The sequence below is a fragment of the Notolepis coatsorum genome (genome assembly GCF_963971535.1).
Source record: "Notolepis coatsorum genome assembly, chromosome: 2".
Lineage (NCBI taxonomy): Eukaryota > Metazoa > Chordata > Actinopteri > Aulopiformes > Paralepididae > Notolepis > Notolepis coatsorum.
The window spans coordinates 194,687,553-194,707,016 of record NC_140166.1 but is presented as its reverse complement, the minus strand read 5'-3'; the positions used below and the strand labels follow the sequence as shown (position 1 = coordinate 194,707,016).

The following is a 19,464-nucleotide window of genomic DNA, read 5'->3' as shown; positions in this document are numbered from 1 at the left end:
CTTTCTTTCGCCGGTTAAGTTTAGGCATTCTTTCGCCGGTTAAGTTTAGGCATTCTTTCGGAGTTGGTTAAGGTTAGAGTTTGTCTTAGAGCATGGCAATAGAATGCCTGTCTTACTTTCGCCGGTTAAGTTTAGGCATTCTTTCGGAGTTGGTTATGGTTAGGGTTAAGTTTAGGCATTCTTTCGGAGTTGGTTAAGGTTAGGGTTAAGTTTAGGCATTCTTTCGGAGTTGGTTAAGGTTAGAGTTTGTCGCAGAGCATGGCAATAGAATGCCTGTCTTTCTTTCGCCGGAGCAGCAGCCTATTTCCGCTCTGCCACGCGCCGCGGTCACATGGGTGTCGTGGCCAATCAGAGAAACGCGAAGCACTCTTGGGCTGGGATTAATATAGACACATCCGGACCAATGCAATTTGAAATATTATTATAGAATAATATAGAATAGCAGGCTTATAAATTACCTTATTATAGCCAATTCGCACATTTATGGATTGTGCCAAAGCTTATCTTTCAAATGCCCGAGTTCAATTTGGATTTAGTATCACCAGGCATGCATAAAAACAGATAATGAAATCTACTGTATGTACAGTAGGTTTATTATTCTGGCCAGAGTGCCGCCATTTTGAAACTAATTTCAAATCTGATTGTTGCTACATGCTACAAAATAGGGAAGAGAAACTAACTGTGCTCCAATATATGTCAATAACGTTAAGTTTTGTGGTTTATTATCCCGAGTAATAAGATATATTAAAAAGATTCATACAGAAGCAATTAGCTTGAAGCCCCATAGAGGCCTTTGGGAAGTGTCGTTAGGAAAAATTCCAACACGACTTTCGCGATCAAAACAGCACAGAAATGAATTCTAAAATTGCACTAATAACACTTGAACCTATTAGTAAACTAACGTATTGATGATAATATACATTATAACTGCTGTTGTGACATGGTTATGATGTTTATACTTGAATAAGTTTGACAAAAACTATACTTTTGTCAGACAGTCTGGAGAGGTTGATTTATGACGTGATGTAATTTGCGGTCCGCCCTCGGACCGCACGGCCGGAAGAGTTTAACCCTTTCACTACCACACTACAGAAGGTTAACAGTCTGTAGTGTGGTAGTGAAAGGGATAACCTTCTGCAGTGTGGTTGTGAAAGGGTTAACCATTTGACGTGTGGTAGTGAAAGGGTTAACCTTATGTATTGTCGCAGTGAAAGGGTTAACCGTTTGGTAGTGTGGCAGTGAAAGGGTTAAATAGATGTGGTCCTACCTCCTCCACATAGTCATGTCCCACAGGCTGGACATCCCCCTGGGCCCCAGCGCTGTCATCCTCATCGTCACTCAGAGGGTCCATCTTCTGCACTGGCGGCTGCTTGGCCTCCTCCGTCTTGGCTGCTGGAGCACTGGCTGGCTTGTTGGCTGTGTGGCAGACAAAATGTCTCTTTCATGATGTAGAATTATACTCTTGCTACATGAGCTTCAACACAGGTTAACCTCTCAACAGTCCTGCAAATTTGGCATAAAATGCCTGTCGATTGCATACTGAAAGTAAATTGGACACTATTCTGGAACCATTTGTAGCAGAGTCTGGCCTCTTTTGAAATGAATCACAGACAGTGTTATTGCAATAGAGTTACAGAGGTTTGAACACACTGAAATTTTTTTAAATTCATTTTCGTCTGAATTATTTTGCAAACAGATGCCTGCAGATCTATCTACTCTATAGTTATTAGTTGCTGGGGCCATATAAGGGATTATCAACGAGTAGGTGTAATGTGCGTTAAACGGTTTTAAGGCACAACGTGGAGGCAAAGAACCTGACATGCAGTGGAGTGAGTGCTTTCAAACAGTTTAACACACACCTACAAGTTGTTTATTCTGCTTATACCATGGCCACTTGCCAAAGACAAATATTATGTGCCATTTATTCATATTTTCCAGACAGAGGTAGTCATACTGACAGCTACAATGTAATAAGTAAATCCATATTTGTGCCCGTTTTACAAGGAACGTATAAAGGTTTCATACTCATTGCGGTTTTACAGAGTGAACCCTGTCAGTGATGATGATGGGAGCTAACGTTACGCATCCCATATCGCAATTCAACTCGCAACAATGAATTAAGGCTACAGCCAACAGTGATACCGCACATATTTGATGTGAATAAAAGGTTAGTGACTTGAGTACAATGAGATGTCTGTATAGCAAGCCAGCCTTTTGGTCAAACATATGGTCAGAGATAGGGATGTTAACAATTAATCGAAGATCGATTGATTGATCGTTAAGGATTTACTCTGACACATGACATTACGGGGCAACAGTGGCTCAGGAGGTAGAGCAGCTGTCTGGTAGTCAGAAGGTTCTCGGTTTGATTCCCGCACAGCGTGTCGATGTGTCCTTGAGCAAGACACTTTACCCGTAACTGCTCCCGGTGAGCAGGTTGGCACCTTGCATGGTTGCTTCCGCCGTTGGTGTGTGAATGTGAGGAACTAACATTTTAAAGCGCATTGGATAAAAGCACTATATAAATGCATCATTTTAACTCCATCTACTATCAAACAATGATATGTTACAATGTTGTCCGTCTCTTATTACATTATAGCCGTCAGTAGAATGGTGTATTTTTAAAGCATATTTCAATTAACAGATAGAGGGCGCAACATAACTATGACGAGGAGGCAACCACCTATATGTCTGGAAAATAAGCAAGGGGGAAAAAACATGAGCGATGGCAACTTGCAAAATTAAGTGCATGTGCAATGTCATCACCAAAATAAATGTGCATCAGTCTGCGCATTTATCGAAAACTACATGATCGATATGGCTGACGGTGAAGGATTGGTAATCATAGGGAGAATGACTTACCAAGGATGGATATTTTGGGAGGAACAGTCTTCTTGACTGGCGCTGTTATCTTGGTAATAGTGTTTCCAACCACTTTTTTGGGTGCTGCAGGGGAAGGTATTGGCACAGCGACTGCAGCAGTAGAGGCAGAGGTGGAGGTTGAGGTGGTGGTGGTGGCAGCAGGCTTCCCAGCTGTTGTAGTTGTATAAACTGGAGCAGAGTTCACCAAGACTGGCTCAGTTGAAGGTATGGGTTTGCCCAGCTTAGTGTGAAGCTTCACCACCTTTGTAAGGTTGACAAAGAGAGACAGCGGGAGACACAATCAAAGACGGTTCACTCTGCTGCCATCTTAAAGCTTGCAATTGTGTTCCGTGTGGTTTTCTTGATAAAAACAAGATTTGGTCTTCAGAAAGGTATTCATAATCTTATACTGGGTCCAATATGGTATGAGCCTGTCAGTAGAATTTGTATTTTTTATTTTGACCCCACAAGATGGAAAATTCCAGATTTGAAAATACTGGAATTCCCCTTTAACCTCTTAATAACAGTCCTACAAATTTAGCATAAAACACCTGTCGATTGCATACTGAAAGTAAATTGGACACTATTCTGGAACCATTTGTAGCAAATGCACAAGTCTGGCCTCTTTTGAAAGGAAACACTCGGAATGTTCTTCCACAGCATAATAATATGAGCGCTATTGTCATAGAGTTACAGAGGTTTGAACACACTGAAATAAAATGTGTCAATTATTTTTCAAACTGATGCCTGCAGATCCATCTACTCTATAGTTATTAGCTGAAAACACTGCTAGGGTCATAGCCTGAAGTCCTACCTAGAACATGTTCAAAGTCGATAACAATATTACAAAAAGTGAGTGTTTTACACATCTTTATGTAATGGTATGTTTAGGCGTTTTTCCAAAAAGGAGTGAGAGGAGTCAACACTACATCAGTCCTCTCTCCTTCCCCCTCTAATGTCTTGTCACATACACCACCCCCACCCTACACATACACAAACAAACCCTCAACCCCCAGAGGAGCGACAAAAATAGATCAGTGCAACTTGCACTCCGGAGAGAGAGGCGCACGTTCATTCTCTTGCGTACGGTAAGCTTTTACCGCATCTCGGTCTCAGAAAACGTTCATTGGTTCATTGGTTTGGCTACACAAACACTCAATCATTTTAAGCGTCAGTGGTGATTTGTCCGGTCATTGAGAAATCGGAGGTGGTCACTTTTTCGAAACCAACGCTCGTTGGCTGTTCTTATAACCCGAGATTGGAAGCACGTAATAGGTCAAGCGGTGTGTCAATCAAACGGTGGCCATTTTAGCTTTCATCCGATGTGTTGGTTGAGAGACAATAACACGCGTGTGACGCCGACAGACGGCTGTAAATGTGTTGTGACATGCGACGTCCCGAGGGTTGTCTGGCTCACGAAGTTCTGATCAAACTGTCAAGCTAGACGTTGCAAGTCATATATGAATGAAGATCCAGCAATTGCATATCGTATTTCTCCTAAATTGTTGTCAGAAACACATTTTTGTGAACCATTTAGGTGGAAAAAGATAAAGTTTACAAGCAAGCTGCCATCTTGAAAATCGGAGACACCGAAGTCAGGGACTAAACAAATGCATTGTGTTACATGGTGACGTAGACATATAACAGACATGTAACGGAAGAAAAGGCAAAGTGGGTTAGTCCTTGCAGTCCTTTTTTCAGGAAAAGGCTGAACTACAAACGAGGCCTTTCAAGCAATTCAGGAGCAGTGTTTCCTGTCTTAGAGAATAACTCCCTTTGAAGTAGACTTTGGACTTTGTAACTCTGCAGACGTTTTACATGTACCTCCAGCTACATAAACACACTAAAGGAAAGGGGAAAACCCAAAAAGCATAATAGGGCCCCTTTAATATTAGAATTATAACTCCTCCTCATTCCTGATCTTGGTTAATTTGGCCGTACTGAAACCTAATGCTTAGTCAGTGGATCATCATCACCGTCTTATAAAGGGCGTACCAGGCCCAGTTTTAAAGCTAATGCGAGGCCAGTGATATATGAATCAGGAAATTGCACGGAATCCATTCATACCAAACATGTCATACTAGCTTACCAGGAGCTAGTCTAACTTTCTTTAGTCTTAACTAAAGTCTTAACTTTCTCGCCTCCAATCTCTAGAGCAGCGGTTCTCAAACTACAGGTTGCAACCAAAAGTGGGGTCGTGGGTAGGTGACAGTCGGGCATTGGCAAGTTAAAAAAAAAATCAATGTTTTTTTTTAAATGTTCTGGCAACATATTTTGGCTAAATATGCCTCGTTTTATAAATGTGTATTGATAACATAGTGCTGTAATTAAATGTTCTAATAAATATGCATGATCAAGTTCAACAACGTGTGCTTTTATTTTGATATTCCTTAATTCCACGTTGAAATTACGCGATACATCTGTGCCAAAAAACATAGTCGTTTTTGGATCGTTTGATCTTTTTACTTTGATCCCCGCTCTACAGACTTGCCCAGAGCGATCTGCATCATTTTCGACCATCCCCACAGATTAGAACTGCATTCTGATCGACTATCACCAGGTGGCAGTATCGTCCGTGTCTGAACTGCAATGGCTTGGGGCTGATCAGGGCTCTACGCTAACCTTTTTCACTAGGGGCACAGGTGCTCCTAAATGAAAAAAGTTAGGAGCACACAAAGAAATTTAGGAGCACCCAAAAATATTTAGGAGCACAGTGAAAATATTTCAAGTAAAAGATAATTTTTTCTTTTTTCAAAAATAAATGTATATTTGTACTGTGCGTGCATGTGTGTAAATTAGCTCTTGCTACAACCCTGCATGTTTACATTTTGTATTTTGTACTTGATGTTCATTAACACTTTAATCGCCGGAAACGCTGAAACACGTCTTTCCCCGCCATGCTCATTCTGCCGAAGACGCTGGACAGCGTCTTTAATATCAATATTTCAAAAATCTGTGATCGAAATCATATTTCTCCCCCGGAGACATGAGATGTACTGTTGAGCCCCTCTCAACTCTACAACGGTTCAAGAGCGCCATCTGGTGGCCAATCGGCGGATCGCCCAGGGCAGAAACAGGAAGTGGAAGCTGGTGCTCATTTCAATTCGGTCCGATCACTCGCTAATAGTCCCAGGACTCGAGCTGATCACAACGGATAGTGATCCGTTACCAATAACTCGATAAACAACATGATTTGGACGTATATACTATTATACAACCTGGAAATGGATCGGATATTTTGACATCCCATAATAGAAAAATGTCTGTTCCACGCTCATCTCCCAACGCTACGAGGAAGCTACGGTGAGTTTCAGCGTTATTTGTTAACGTCTTCGATACCAACTGCTCTAATGATCATATCACCCACACTAGATGAATGATATAACGTTGCCCACGGAATTATAAACGACCCCCCCCCCCATCCGGTCAACATCAGATCATACGTAGTAACTCCTAGAAGCATGTACAGTTGAAATTTTTTATCTCGCACAGATTCCTACCAAACTGTATTTGATCATCAATATAATGCATTTAGGGCTATAAATCAAGTTCTGGAGAAAGCTGCAGAAAACGATAAAAACATACTTATACTTGACCGTATTTTAGTATGAATGTGAATGAAAAAGTATAACGTTGCTACACCCTGAACAATAGATATAGGACGTTGAATGGGCCATAGTAATGTCAATTTAGCAATACAATTTAAAAAGTTATAGCCCTGCAAAGAAGGTAAACATCCCCATAGACAAATAGAGCTGGCGTGGGATGGTTTATTCTGAATTTAAGCCTGGCGATCAAAGTGTTAAGACAGAATATTCGAAAATTCAGTTTCAGTTAAATTCAATTATTCTTTTTAATAGAATGGATCATTAAAATCAAAGGGTATTGCACATAAATAGGCACTTCAGATAATCCTTCAGAACGTTGAACGGCTCAGCTGACCGACAATAAAGCAAAATGATACCATTCACCATCGTAGCCTATAATTGCATTGGCCTATCAACCGGTTTTAATAAACAAACAGAAACAGTAGCATGTGCATCTTTTAGATCAATTAAATAAATAATTAAGAAAAAAGAAAAAAGATATTTTTTGACTCAGACATGAAAATCGAATGTGGAGACTGGCATAGGGCTGGGCGATAAAACGATAACGATAACTATCGCGATAAATTATTTCCTCGAAATAAACATGAAACGTGGTCGCAAAGTTTCGATATATCGATTTTCCAAGCTTGGCTCCGTTCAGCCTCGGCTCAACACACTCACTAACAACAACCAGCGTTACGTGATGACGTGCTTACGCACAACAGCTAACAACCAATCAGTGAAGGAGATGGCCGAGACCCGGAAGGAGGTAGGCTTGCTAGGCTAATTAGCTTGCACGGCATTGTTTTATATATTTACGTGCCGAGTATGTGTGTGTTTTGAATTCTGAGGCCACGTGTATGGTAGTGTGGGATATACAGTGGACGCCGTTTCAATATATTGTGGCGGAAGAGAGTATTTTAGTGTCATATTTAGCACATTGTCATGGAATACATCGCTTAGAACCAACAGGCTGGCTAGGATAACTAGCTTGCACGGCACTGTTTTATATATTTACGTGCCGAGTATGTGTGTGTTTTGAATTCTGAGGCCACTTTTATGGTAGTGTGGGATATACAGTGGACGTCGTTTCAATATATTGTGGCGGAAGAGAGTATTTTAGTGTCATATTTATTGTCATGAGATACTCCGCTTGTCGGCTAACGTGCGCAGACTGATGACGACATCAACTCGACTTGAGACATTCGCAGCAGCATAAGAAGTTAATTAAACTTGACGGACATTATATCGACGATAATTATCGATATCGAATTATATGAAAATAATTTTATAATTTTATCGCGATAACGTTTTTGGTCATATCGCCCAGCCCTAACTGGCACGATTATTCAAACATTTGAAAATTCTAACTCATCCCTAGTGCTCACCTTCTGGTGTTTGGCTCCGCGGATATGGGCAGCGTAGGCGTCGACCCCCGTGCAGGAGACGTCACACAGCTCACAGCGCAGTTGTGTCTGGACTCCCCTGGGCCCGTTGCCGGGCCCCGCTTGGCCACCGGACTTCAGGGCCGCCTCCTTCTTCTTGTGCTTCTGACCCTCTAGGTGCTCCCGATACGTCTGAGGCGGTTGGTGTAAAAAGCAGTTGATGAGTTAAGAATCAGCAACGGGAGGTGAATTACATGGCGCTATATGAATGTAAAGGCAGGCATAATAAACACTGGACTGACAAATGTACATTTTATGCCAGGATCGGACGACATGAATTCAGCCAGATTTTAATTTACATTTTTCTATTTATTTTTGGGCTTTCTGTATTTTTCACCCATCCCAATTTTAGTCGTTATGCCAATTCCCTTCCTGGTCGTTGCGCGCATTGCCCCACTGTCGGCCTGGGGAGGGTGTAGAACTACCACATGCCTCCTCCGATACAGGTAGAGTCGCCAGCCGCTTCTTTTCACCCAACAGCGAGGACTCTCACCGGGGGAGCGTAACGCGTGCAGAGGTTCACGCTATTTCCCCCAGATACCCTCCCTGCTGAGCAGGCGCCCCGACCGACCAGTAGGAGTCGCAGTTTACAACGACAAGGACGCGTCTATTCTTATCCTAACGGATTTATGCTTCCGCGTTCGCGTGTTGCGAATCTGATTGGCCACTGACGTTTCTGGTGCGATCTGATTGGCCACTGACGTTTCTGGTCATGTGACATGTGCGCCCAATCGCGTGAGTTTGGAATCAGGGCTGGCGTTCTATCTACCTGCTCTAAGACAAACTCTAACCTTAACCATCTTCGAAAGAGTGCCTAAGCTTAACCGGCGAAAGAACTTGCCGTCACACGATTGGCGCGACCAGAAACGTCAGTGGCCAATCAGAGCGCAAAACGCGAACGCGGAAGCATAAATCCGTTAGGATAAGAATAGACGCGACCAGGACACATACCCGACCGGCTTCCCACCCGCTAACATTGCCAATTGTGTTAGTAGGGACGACTGACCAAGCCGGAGGTACCGCTGACAGCTGGATTCAATCCCAGCCAGATTTTGACACAATTTTGTTGTGGGCCGAGACATTTCCAGCATGGTGCTGATTATAAACACCTTGTAGTGTGACGTAATCAAAGAACAGCGATGTGGCGTCTGGGACTCCCCACAACACCCTGACCAAACGCCTAGAATGTTAGAATTTTTTCTTCTTCTAGTGTTGACAATTCCTGCAACATGTTCTTTGACTTCGGCGCAAAATGAGAAGTCCAAACCAAACCCCTCCTCCCCAATCCCTGGTTAACTTCATGCCAGGATAGCATGCTGCGATTTGTCTAGGAAAAACGCATAGCGTGCCCCGTGTGTGAGATTACCGGTATGTGCAAAATAAAGCAGCCTTGTTTTTTTTTGGTGAAGTGCCCCTTTAAAATTCCTGGAATATCGAATGCCTTTCACTATAGAATCCTACCTGAGGGCCGGCACAGCTGATTTTGCAGATGTCACAATAGTGTAGCTGTGGCTGCTTGGGAGGCCCTTTGGGCTTCTGCAGCTTGCTCTGGTGAAACATGGGTTTCTTATAGGTGTTGCCAGCTGGCGCCGTCACCATGTTGCTGCCGGCGTTGCTCCAGGAGGAGCTGGTCAGCTGCTTGGGTGGCGGCTGGATGGGGGGCTGAATGGGCTGCTGGGGCTGAGAGAGAGGCTGCTGGGCCGGCTGGTAGTAGGAAGGGGTGGAGGTGGAGAGGCTATAGCCGCTGTCATAGCTGGAGTAGTTGAGGCCTGAGGATTAGATGAGAGCAATACGGTCTCATCAGAAAACGTAAATAAAGTACTCAACCACAGGAAAAAAGGTACATAAATGTATATTACGTTATAGCCATAAGTCAATTATTTACGTTTCGTATTGGCAAAACAAATACCGCGACCGGGAGTGGAACCAACAATGATTGAGGTCACGGGCGAGTGCTCTCGCCACTAGACTAAGCCACCCACCCCGATACAAGCACAGAAATACTATGATGATGGTTAGTTTTAACACTTAACGGTTAAGATAGAAAGTTAAGGTTGAGGTTATGGTTCGTTTAAGTTAACAATGTGGTTAGGGTTAGGCAAGGCTATTGGAAAGGTCTGTCTCAGTAGTCTTGAGGTAAAACCACTTGCCTCCCATGCAAGTGCCCTGAGTTTGTCTCCCAGCAGGAGAGCTCAAACATTTTCTGAAAACGTTCAAAGTAAAATAATAATAATAAAAACACTATGTGTAATATGTACTTATTTGTAATACATACACATTGTACAGTTTCGTCAATATATTACTTATGGCTATAACAACGTACAACATGTACCCTTTTTCCTGTGGTCCATTAGTACTTTATATATTTTAAGTGAGATGGGGCTGATGAGAGAGAAGCGGGGGCATTGAGAAGTGGAGCGTGTGGGCAGCAGATCATAGAGACTTGACGAGATAGATGATAGGGGTCAACTATGAACACACTGTAAAAACACACGTTGACAATATATACGCTGCGCTTGAATTTCACCAGGGCTGATGCTTCCCGTCTTAATATAGACCAGAGCAAGAAAGACGGTGTCATTTGTAATCCTCCAACTTCAAGAGTTCTAATGGGATTCGACAGGTGTAAGAAATGTGACAAGAAGAAGCTCTAATGTGAACCTCTGATTAGCAAGTTAGCACTGTTGTATGACACCCATCTGTCCCCACCGCTCAAACGCTCCCCCACTCTGCCCTTTCAACAATCTCATAAAACCCTCTGGAGGAAAGGATGCAAGAGCATGAAAAGAAAATTGTGAGATTCCCTCCTGGCATATCCATATTTCAGATTTATTACTGGTGGACTGAAGCAATAATGGTCTCATTGTAGGTTGTTTGGCATTGGGCCAAAGGCTCTCCCCCTCTCCCTCTCCCTTACCAGAGTAGGAGGTGGCAGCCGCAGCCGTGGAGCTGAAGGAGGAGGGAGTGTAGGAGGAGATGGGTGTGGGAGCCTGCTGGACGCTGGTGGTTACTGGGTAAATGTTGTAGCTGGTGGAGACGGCGCTGGAGGGAGCCAGGGGCTTCAGAGCCGTCACCTGCCTCTGAGGGGGAGGGGGCTGGGTGTATGCCGTGGTGGGGGCCGGACTGTAGCCGCTCTTCACACCTACTGTCACGCCACAGGGAGGGAAGTGGAGATGGGGAGGAAGGAGAGAGGGAGAAGGGGGTGCAGAGAAAGAGTGTGAGAGTCTGACTCATGTTTTGTCTCTGGGGACGGACTGTCAAGACGGAGATTGGCAGGGCAGGCAGGATATATAATCCTCCTTACACTAGCATTTGGATGCCAGACACATTCCTTCATATCGCCTTACCCTTCACAAGACGTGAGGCAAATTATACAAGTCTGTAATATATTGACTGACTGGCTAATTTGAGCACCGCAAACCAATGAGGTATGAATAGCCGTATGCATGTGTATACTGTTCAGAACTTGGTTCCAAAATAATTCTAAATGATATTGAAGTCTTTAAAGGGGAAATGGAAACACTAGACATCAAAGGGATAATATAAATGTATTTGATCATGTCACATATGAATAAAAATAACATTTGCGTCATCACATACAAATCCAGGATCTGTGGCAGCAGCATAATATAATTATCACCCAGCCTTGGCTGATCCCAATCTCTTGCAGCAGTGTAATGAAATTATATGGTTATTACCACCAGGACAAATAAATCCAATCCCTGAGGGGATGAATGCAATATATAGACCCTGCCACAGGCCACCTAAGTCGCTTTCAAAGGGGCCCTCCAACACAGGGACAAAGGGTAGATAGTCCACTTTATTGAAGATAGTTGGCAAGATGGTACAAGCCAGAGCAGATAGAAGTACCTGTCATGACAGAGGCTATCTCCTATGTGTGTGTGTGTGGGGATGGACGATTTAACCCGTGCACATCGATTACCTCATGCAACCACCCCTGCTCCCAGGTCTTAATTAGCTTGACCCAGGGCAGGTGTGGCTGCTTAAATCAGCCACAGGACAGTCTCTGCTGTCCTCAAGACAAATTCCTGTTACATTCACTGTATTTGACAAATGTAAGTGCTAACTTGTTCTTTTAAACGTGTTAAATGATCGAGATGATTAAATGCGTCTGGACTCACCAGTCTGGTAATAGGACTCTGTGGGGGTCCTCTGGGCTGGAGCTATACTGGTCTGGTAGTACTGCTGTTTATTATCATAGGTAGTCACTGCTGGGGCACGGCCATAATTGTAGTTGTCCTGTAAAAGAAATGCTTTTGAGTGTTTATATTTACCAAGAGCTTTGTGAAATACACAGTATAGGCTATGTGACAATACCATGGCAGAGTTTTTATATAAAGCAAGGGTGAACAATAATTGTTTAAAGTACAGCTACAATAATGTCATGAACATCATAAAAATACTTATATTCACAAATGGGTTAATAGTTTAATTTATGTTAAAGGGAATATGAACAATTATAAGGATTCACTTGTGTTATTCCTGTTCCTGTGAGGTTGTACCCAAATGAGGTTAAATTCTGGTTTAGACCCGTCAGCAATACTAGAATATTATAAACCTCCTTTGGGAAGGTGTACTCAACATTTTATAGCTCAACAAAGTCAGCTCCCTATTCATTGTCTATGGAGCAGCCACAGATTTTACACCCAGGTGACATCACAAATTCCAGAGGGTAACCTCTCGCTTTAGTTAACGAGTGGTGCATGCTCACATATCGACTAAAACTGCCCTGAGGGTTGCGTGTGTATAACATTAAAACAGGTAGCATGCATTCAGTAGTAAAAGAAGTTAAATGAGACTGACCGTGTCTGTGTATACTTGGTACGCCTGCGGAGTGGTGGTGGGCTGGGGCGGGACAGGGGGGTCCGGCTGCCTGTAGCCATAGTCTGGGGGCGCCTGGTGGGTCTGGTAGGCAGGGTAAGGGGCCGTGGCCACAGGCCGGGCTGCCTGTACCGGGGCCGGCGCGTAGGAGGCGGTCACCGCATGAGCCACAGCTGGAGCCTGCTGCACACTGTAGCTGGCGGTGGCAGGGTGGGCGTACGCCGCAGGGGGAGGCTGGGTGCTGAGAAGCAGTGGAGAGAGGGGGGAGTTAAAAGAGACTTTTTATTTTTCCTCCCCATTTTGAAAGATACAAAGATGCAAAACAATGCCTATCTTCATTTAAAAATTCCCATTTACACATCGATCTATCATTTGGAGTCAAACAGAATGAAGATTGATCCAGTACTGAGCAAGCTAGCATACAGTTTTGCCATTTTCATTGCCCTCATAATGTTTATATCACATCCATGTTAAGTTTCACTTTCCGTTTTGGTGAAGTTGTTATGCGTCGGACCTCCTTAGATTGAGAGGCGGTTGGCTTGTTAGATTTCGAGGAAGATTGTATGCCAATCAATTTGAAGCACATGGGCCTCCAGTGCAGTCTCATGCTCGTAGTGTAGGGTTGGACACAGAACTCTTAACACTTTGAATGCCAGCCACGACATAACACGTGTTAGCAGCCCGCCCCCTGAATGCCCACCACGATAATTAGTGTGATTTTTTTTTTATTAGCGATCTGAATTCATATTTCATCAACCGAGTCTACCGTTGGGAAACCAGCCCCACCAGGAGCTCAGATGTGAAAAAAGCACCCCCTATTGTCTCCCAGATGGTAATGCAACCTTTTGGAATGGACTCAATAAAAATGGATGAGAAAAAAAAAATCCGGAATCCACATTTAACTTCTCACGCATGTAACCGGAGGAGATGATCCCAGTCATTGTGGAGCCTCCGAACAGCGTGTAATATGTTTTTTACAGTATACACGTTGGACCAATAAAAGGATAGATTTTTGGAATGGCAATCGGGAATTGGAATAATCTTTTTGGATACCATCTGATCTCAGGTAAGGAATCTATTTTACCAATCTTAGGATAATCAGACCTGTTTTCACAGAGATATAAGCTTTTCCCCTATGTGTCATATGGCTGTTTGGCTGTGCGAGCGATCAGGAAATATATCAGATCAGATATCAGATCGCAGCCCCAGCGTGCATACGTACACATATACTATCGATAATCTAGCGTTTATTTGAAAACGATTCATAAATAGGCAGAAAAATGTGAATGTTTTTTGTGTATTCTAGAACATTCCGTTTATTATGGAATATTTTTTTTTCCTTGAAAACGAGGGCTTTTCAAGATGCTATAAAACGGAAATGAACCGATAAAAAAACAATCCGCTTCGACAATGTTGACTGGAAAATGAGTCATTGATAAGCGACGGGCAGATTAGACACATAGCCATAATTTAAAACATAGATTAGGCGATATTAACGCTAACATTGAAGTGGATGGTGGGCATTCAAGCACTAAATCGTGCGCCCCCTGCTGGGCACTGAAAGTGTTAAGGGTACTTTTAACACTTTCTGTGCCGGCCGTGCCAGTCCTATATACCCCGTTGAGTGCCGACGCTCTATTCAATGACTGAGCACTCACATTTGTGAACGCATAAACTATATCTTAAATTATGGCTATGTGTCTAATACGACCGTCGCTTATCGATGACTTGTTTGCAGTCAACATTGTCGAAGCGTTTTTTTTTATTATATAAATCTGTTCATTTCCATTTTATACCATTTTGAAAAACGCTATTCTTTTTACTTTCAAACTGTATTTTTAATTAGAAAGCAAACAAAATAAAAGAGAAAAATAAATCTCAATTTGGTCAGTCTGTCCACTGTCTCTGGTTTTAAAACTGCCCTGTTGCAGGTCATAATTAGTGTTATATCGCCCAGCCCTAGTTAGTGTAACATTGAAGTTATGACAAAAATGGAGTGAGTGGAAATAATGCGGAAGCGGTTTCCCCGTCAGACACTTGAACTTCCTCAAAAGAGGGGGGGGGGGGAGAGAGAGAGCGAGAGAGCTTTTGACACTCACGACTCGAGCCGTGCGCTCTCGGAGCGATCTCTCCTCTCTCCCCCAAAGTTATCTGCCAGTGCAGGTGGGTGACTGTCACTCAAAGTGCATTGCGAGTATGGGCGGAGCCCAGCCAAAAACAGCTTGGAATCTGGCAGGGCACAAAGTACTTGATTAAAAATACAAAACAATGAATTTTATTGGAAAAAAAACGTACAGATGTGTTCCATAGATAGACTAGCAAAAGAAAATAGCAAAATAGTTGCCCTTAATTAACGTTAGCTGCTAACGCTAACTAAGCTAAGCTAACCCTGGAAACTCACAGGCACAGCGGAGAAATCCGTTTACCGGTAGTTTTTGCGGAGTTCCAATAGTGAGGTAAGGAAAGGGCTGAGCCCCTCTCTCTCTCTCCCTCTCTCTCTCTACATTCAATGATTTTAAGTAGCCAAACGTTACACTATAAAAACTAACTGGATAGCAGCTAGGTGGCGCAGTGGGCAAGGCGCTCACCACCAACGCAGGATATGCTGGGTTCGAGCCCAGCTCTCTGCGTTGCTACCAGCTTGGCTGGTCGTTCATACTAATACAATTGGCAGTATTAGGGGGTGGGAAGCTACCTACCAGGCATGTCTTTTTATGGTGTGGACCTTCTTACTGTGAGGCAACAGTGCTAAGCACGGCACCACTGAGATTTAAACCCAGGACCTTCTTACTGTGAGGCAACAGTGCTAAGCACGGCACCACTGTGAGATTTAAACCCAGGGCCTTCTTACTGTGAGGCAACAGTGCTAACCTCTCACCTCTGTGTCACTGAGTAGGGATGCCCCGATCGATCGGCCACCGATCGTTATCGGCCGATAATCAGTATAAATATGCGATCGGGGAATTCCGATAATTAGTCATATTCGCCGATCGCGGAAACTGATCAAGTGGATATCTCACTCGCTTGTCTCAGACGCACAGGACCTGCAAACTGCTCCTCCTCCCTAGCCCCGCCCGCACCCGTGTAGAGTTTGTAAACACAGAGGAGGCGGACCTCCTCTGCTGAGTCTAGATAGTGCATTCGACCTGAGCTAACGTTAGCTACCTAGCTATCGTTACTGTTTAAACAAAATTACCCAGTCAACTATTCACTTTTAGTAGGCATTGTCTAACGGTATTTAGCCGGCTAGCTACTGATAGCTCCGGATATCAACAAATGCCCCAGAAGTCTAGTGGTCCATGTTGATATCTCCGTTAGCTTGCGTTAGCTGACGTTAGTTCACCGTTCAAAACGAAATGTCCGATTGAACTAAATAGTTGTCTTAACGTCATCTAGCCGGCTAGCAGTAGCTACAGATAGCTCCTGATATCAATGTCTTATATCAATGTCTTATCAATGTCTTATAACATCTAGTCGGCCAGCTACCGATAGCTCCTGACATCAACAAACGCTCCACAAAGTCTAGTAGAGACGTGTATGCTACCTGTTAGCTCACGTTAGCGCAAGTTAGTTCACCGGTCAAAACGAAATGTCCCATTGAACTAAATAATTCACTGAGGCGTTGTATTAACGTTATATATCCGGCTAGCAGTAGCTACAGATAGCTCCTGATATCAATGTCTTATAACACTGATTCGATGCGTATTCGAGCTGAGGGCTTGCTGAGCACAGTTAAGTAACGTTATGCCAATAGGGTCCAGGTGCAGCGCCGGAGAATCCTGGCCGTAGCTCTGCTCGAGGCTACTCGAGTATAGGTCCAGGTGCAGCTCCGGAGAATCCTGGCCGTAGCTGGAGGCTACTAGAGTACACACAGACAGTGGAGCTTGTTGCGTGGTGGCGATGTCTCGCAGATAATACAAGTACAAGTCTAATTATATAATATATATATTTTATTAAAAAAAAAAAAAAAAAAACTTTTTATATAAAACAATTTTTTATTTCTTTTTAATCAAAAACGATCGGTATCGGATCGGTATCGGCCGATATGGCTCACGACGATCGGTGATCGGTATCGGTGGCAAAAAACGTGATCGGGGCATCCCTGTCACTGAGGTTTGAACCCAAGACCACCTTGCTGCAAGGCAAGTGGTAAGTTACCACTGCATCACCACTGTACTGCTAAATATAACAGATTTAAGAAAAGGATAACTAATGTAAGGAGCAGTGAAATAAGAATGAACCATCCACAGCACCAGCACACACACATTGACCTACTTATAAAGCAAACATTTCCATTTTCAGCAGAATGCACATCAATGCCAAAAAGAACCTTGCAAAGATGCAGCCAAATAAGTATCATTCTCTGGGATGCCAACAGGCAGCAGTCACTGTCACACATCCTGTAACTAATGCTGTCAGCATCTTTGTCCAGAATCACAAAGCTTTAGTGTCAGACAAGGACGGGGAAAATCAAAGGACAAAGGGGGAAAGAAATAGATAAACGTAGGCTAACTGCATGTCCATGAATGCTGCATGAGAGAGAGAACAGAGAAATAACAAAACGGCAGCAATATGCAAGCAGTGTCATCTATGGCTGAAACGTGTATTCAACATTATCTGCATGGCATCTTGGCATGTAATTAAAATAATTATTGACAAGTATTTCCATTGTTGATTCATCATTTGCATCTTGAAATGGCCTCTTTATTGACCATATTCACACAGCGGCCATTTTGCTCTTATGTCATGTTCAGGTTGGGATTCCTTTCCACCCTCAGGGTTCATGTACTGTAAACTCCTGAGGGTGGAAAGGAATTATCCCAACCTGAACAAGACATAAAAGCAAAATAGCCGCTGAGTGAATATAAATTCAGAGCAATGACGCTGCTCTAGCTTCTTGCCAGTCACAAGTGTAAAAGAAAAATGGCTGTATTTTCTAAACAAAGAGAGTAGAGACCTACAACCTGCTGGAACATCTGACAACAAGGGCCATGCATGCAGACAATTTAACACCAGAGCCAGGGTGGGCGTTTACTGGCATGGAGCGCACACTTGGACTATAGCACTTGTGCCAATATAGGCTTGTGTGTAAGCTACATTTAGGTGGAGTGTTTGAATTGTGACATGTTGAGAAAATGTCCTTATGTCAACTAAAACAAGAGACTATAGTTGTGCACTAGCTGCAACAGCAGCCCTACTGGCCAGCAGGAAAGGCTAAAATGCGTCACAGATGTCACATTAAATCACATTGGAATGGTCATGGTATTCTGTACATGTATCCTATACTGAAAAAGGGGAACACCACCCAAAATGAGAATTCAAATATTCTATTACCATGGCCTAGGAAAGTTCAATCAATCAAAAAAGCCAGAAATCAGACATGAAGTAAGACTCAAACTTTATACCCAAATGAGCTTTATTCTATATTAGTGCACTGTTGTCAGTTCTGAAACAGAAAATATATACATATATACACAGGACTAATGACACAAAGCACTGTGCATCTCTTCTCCATCATGGAAGAAACTTCTCAAGTTTGGTGCAAATCAGAAGTGACAAGTGACATGTCACTTCCTGTTTATAACACGTTTTTCCAAAACGTGATTGGGTGTGACTGTGTACTAGTGGTCATACAATTTGGCCTAGCAACTTTCAGAATTGTATAATGCCACACAGCAGGGGAAAAAGGTTATTTATTTATATATATATAAAAACACTACAAGCACTAGTAGTGCTACACACTACTACATGGTAGGGATGCCCCGATCGATCGGCCAGCGATCGGTATCGGCCGATATTCAGTATAAATATGAGATCGGTGAATTCCGATAATGCTTTATTTTCGCAGATCGTGAAAACCGATCGAAGACACGCGCAAAAAACATGATCCTATTCTCAGCGGAGTTCTCACTCGCTGACTTCTCTCTCAGGCACACAGCTGCTGCTGCTGCAGCGCACTGCCCCTCCCCCTCCCCCTCCCCCTCCCAGACCCATCATGTCAACAAGCTCCGGCAATAGTCTAGTGCATGAGACCTCCGTGAGCTAACGTTAGCTACCTAGCTAACGTTACTGTTTAAACAAAATTACCCAGTCAACTATTCACTTTTAGTTTAATACATGAGGCATTGTCTAACGTTATCTAGCTGGCTAGCTCCTGATATCAACAAATGCTCCGGCAATAGTCGAGTGCATGAGACCTCCGTTAGCTAGGTAGCTAACGTTAGCTCACATTAGCTCACTGTTTAAACTAAATGACCCAGTAAACTAAATAGTTCACTTTAGTTTAATACATTAGGCGTTGTCTAACGTTATCTAGCCGGCTAGCAGTAGCTACAGATAGCTCCTGATATCAATGTCTTATAACATAATTGACATTATTCGTTTTTGCAGCTGTTGGCTAATTAGATATTATGCTTCATAACTGAACACTGCGAACATCTTATACGTTTCAGACCCTGTTAGTCAAGTTGAACTATCACTCTGACTGGGGACGCTGAGGGCATGCTGAATGTGATTTGACCAAAGCAGAGTATACACACAGACAGTGGAGCTGTTTGCAGATAGCGAGCATTTTGACTTGTTGCGTGGTGCCGATGTCTCGCAGATAATACAACTACAAGTATAATTATATAATATATATATATTTTTATAAAAAAATAATAATAATTATATATAAAAGAATAAAATGAAAAATTATTAAATCAAAAACGATCGGTATCGGCAGTGTA

At 43.1% G+C, this 19,464-nt stretch overlaps 1 protein-coding gene across 2 annotated transcripts in view; it reads right to left on the bottom strand.

The window, feature by feature from the left end:
- zfr2 (zinc finger RNA binding protein 2) overlaps positions 1–19,464 on the bottom strand; it is a 61,913-nt gene that overhangs the window by 36,699 nt on the left and 5,750 nt on the right. For both annotated transcript variants that reach the window (XM_084308680.1, XM_084308681.1), the window contains exons 2-8: positions 12,719–12,977; positions 12,037–12,154; positions 10,812–11,039; positions 9,356–9,663; positions 7,838–8,026; positions 2,863–3,124; positions 1,268–1,416 (exon numbers count right to left, since the gene is read on the bottom strand). In XM_084308680.1, the coding sequence (XP_084164806.1) occupies positions 1,268–1,416; positions 2,863–3,124; positions 7,838–8,026; positions 9,356–9,663; positions 10,812–11,039; positions 12,037–12,154; positions 12,719–12,977 (1,513 nt within the window). The remainder of the gene's footprint in view (positions 1–1,267; positions 1,417–2,862; positions 3,125–7,837; positions 8,027–9,355; positions 9,664–10,811; positions 11,040–12,036; positions 12,155–12,718; positions 12,978–19,464) is intronic.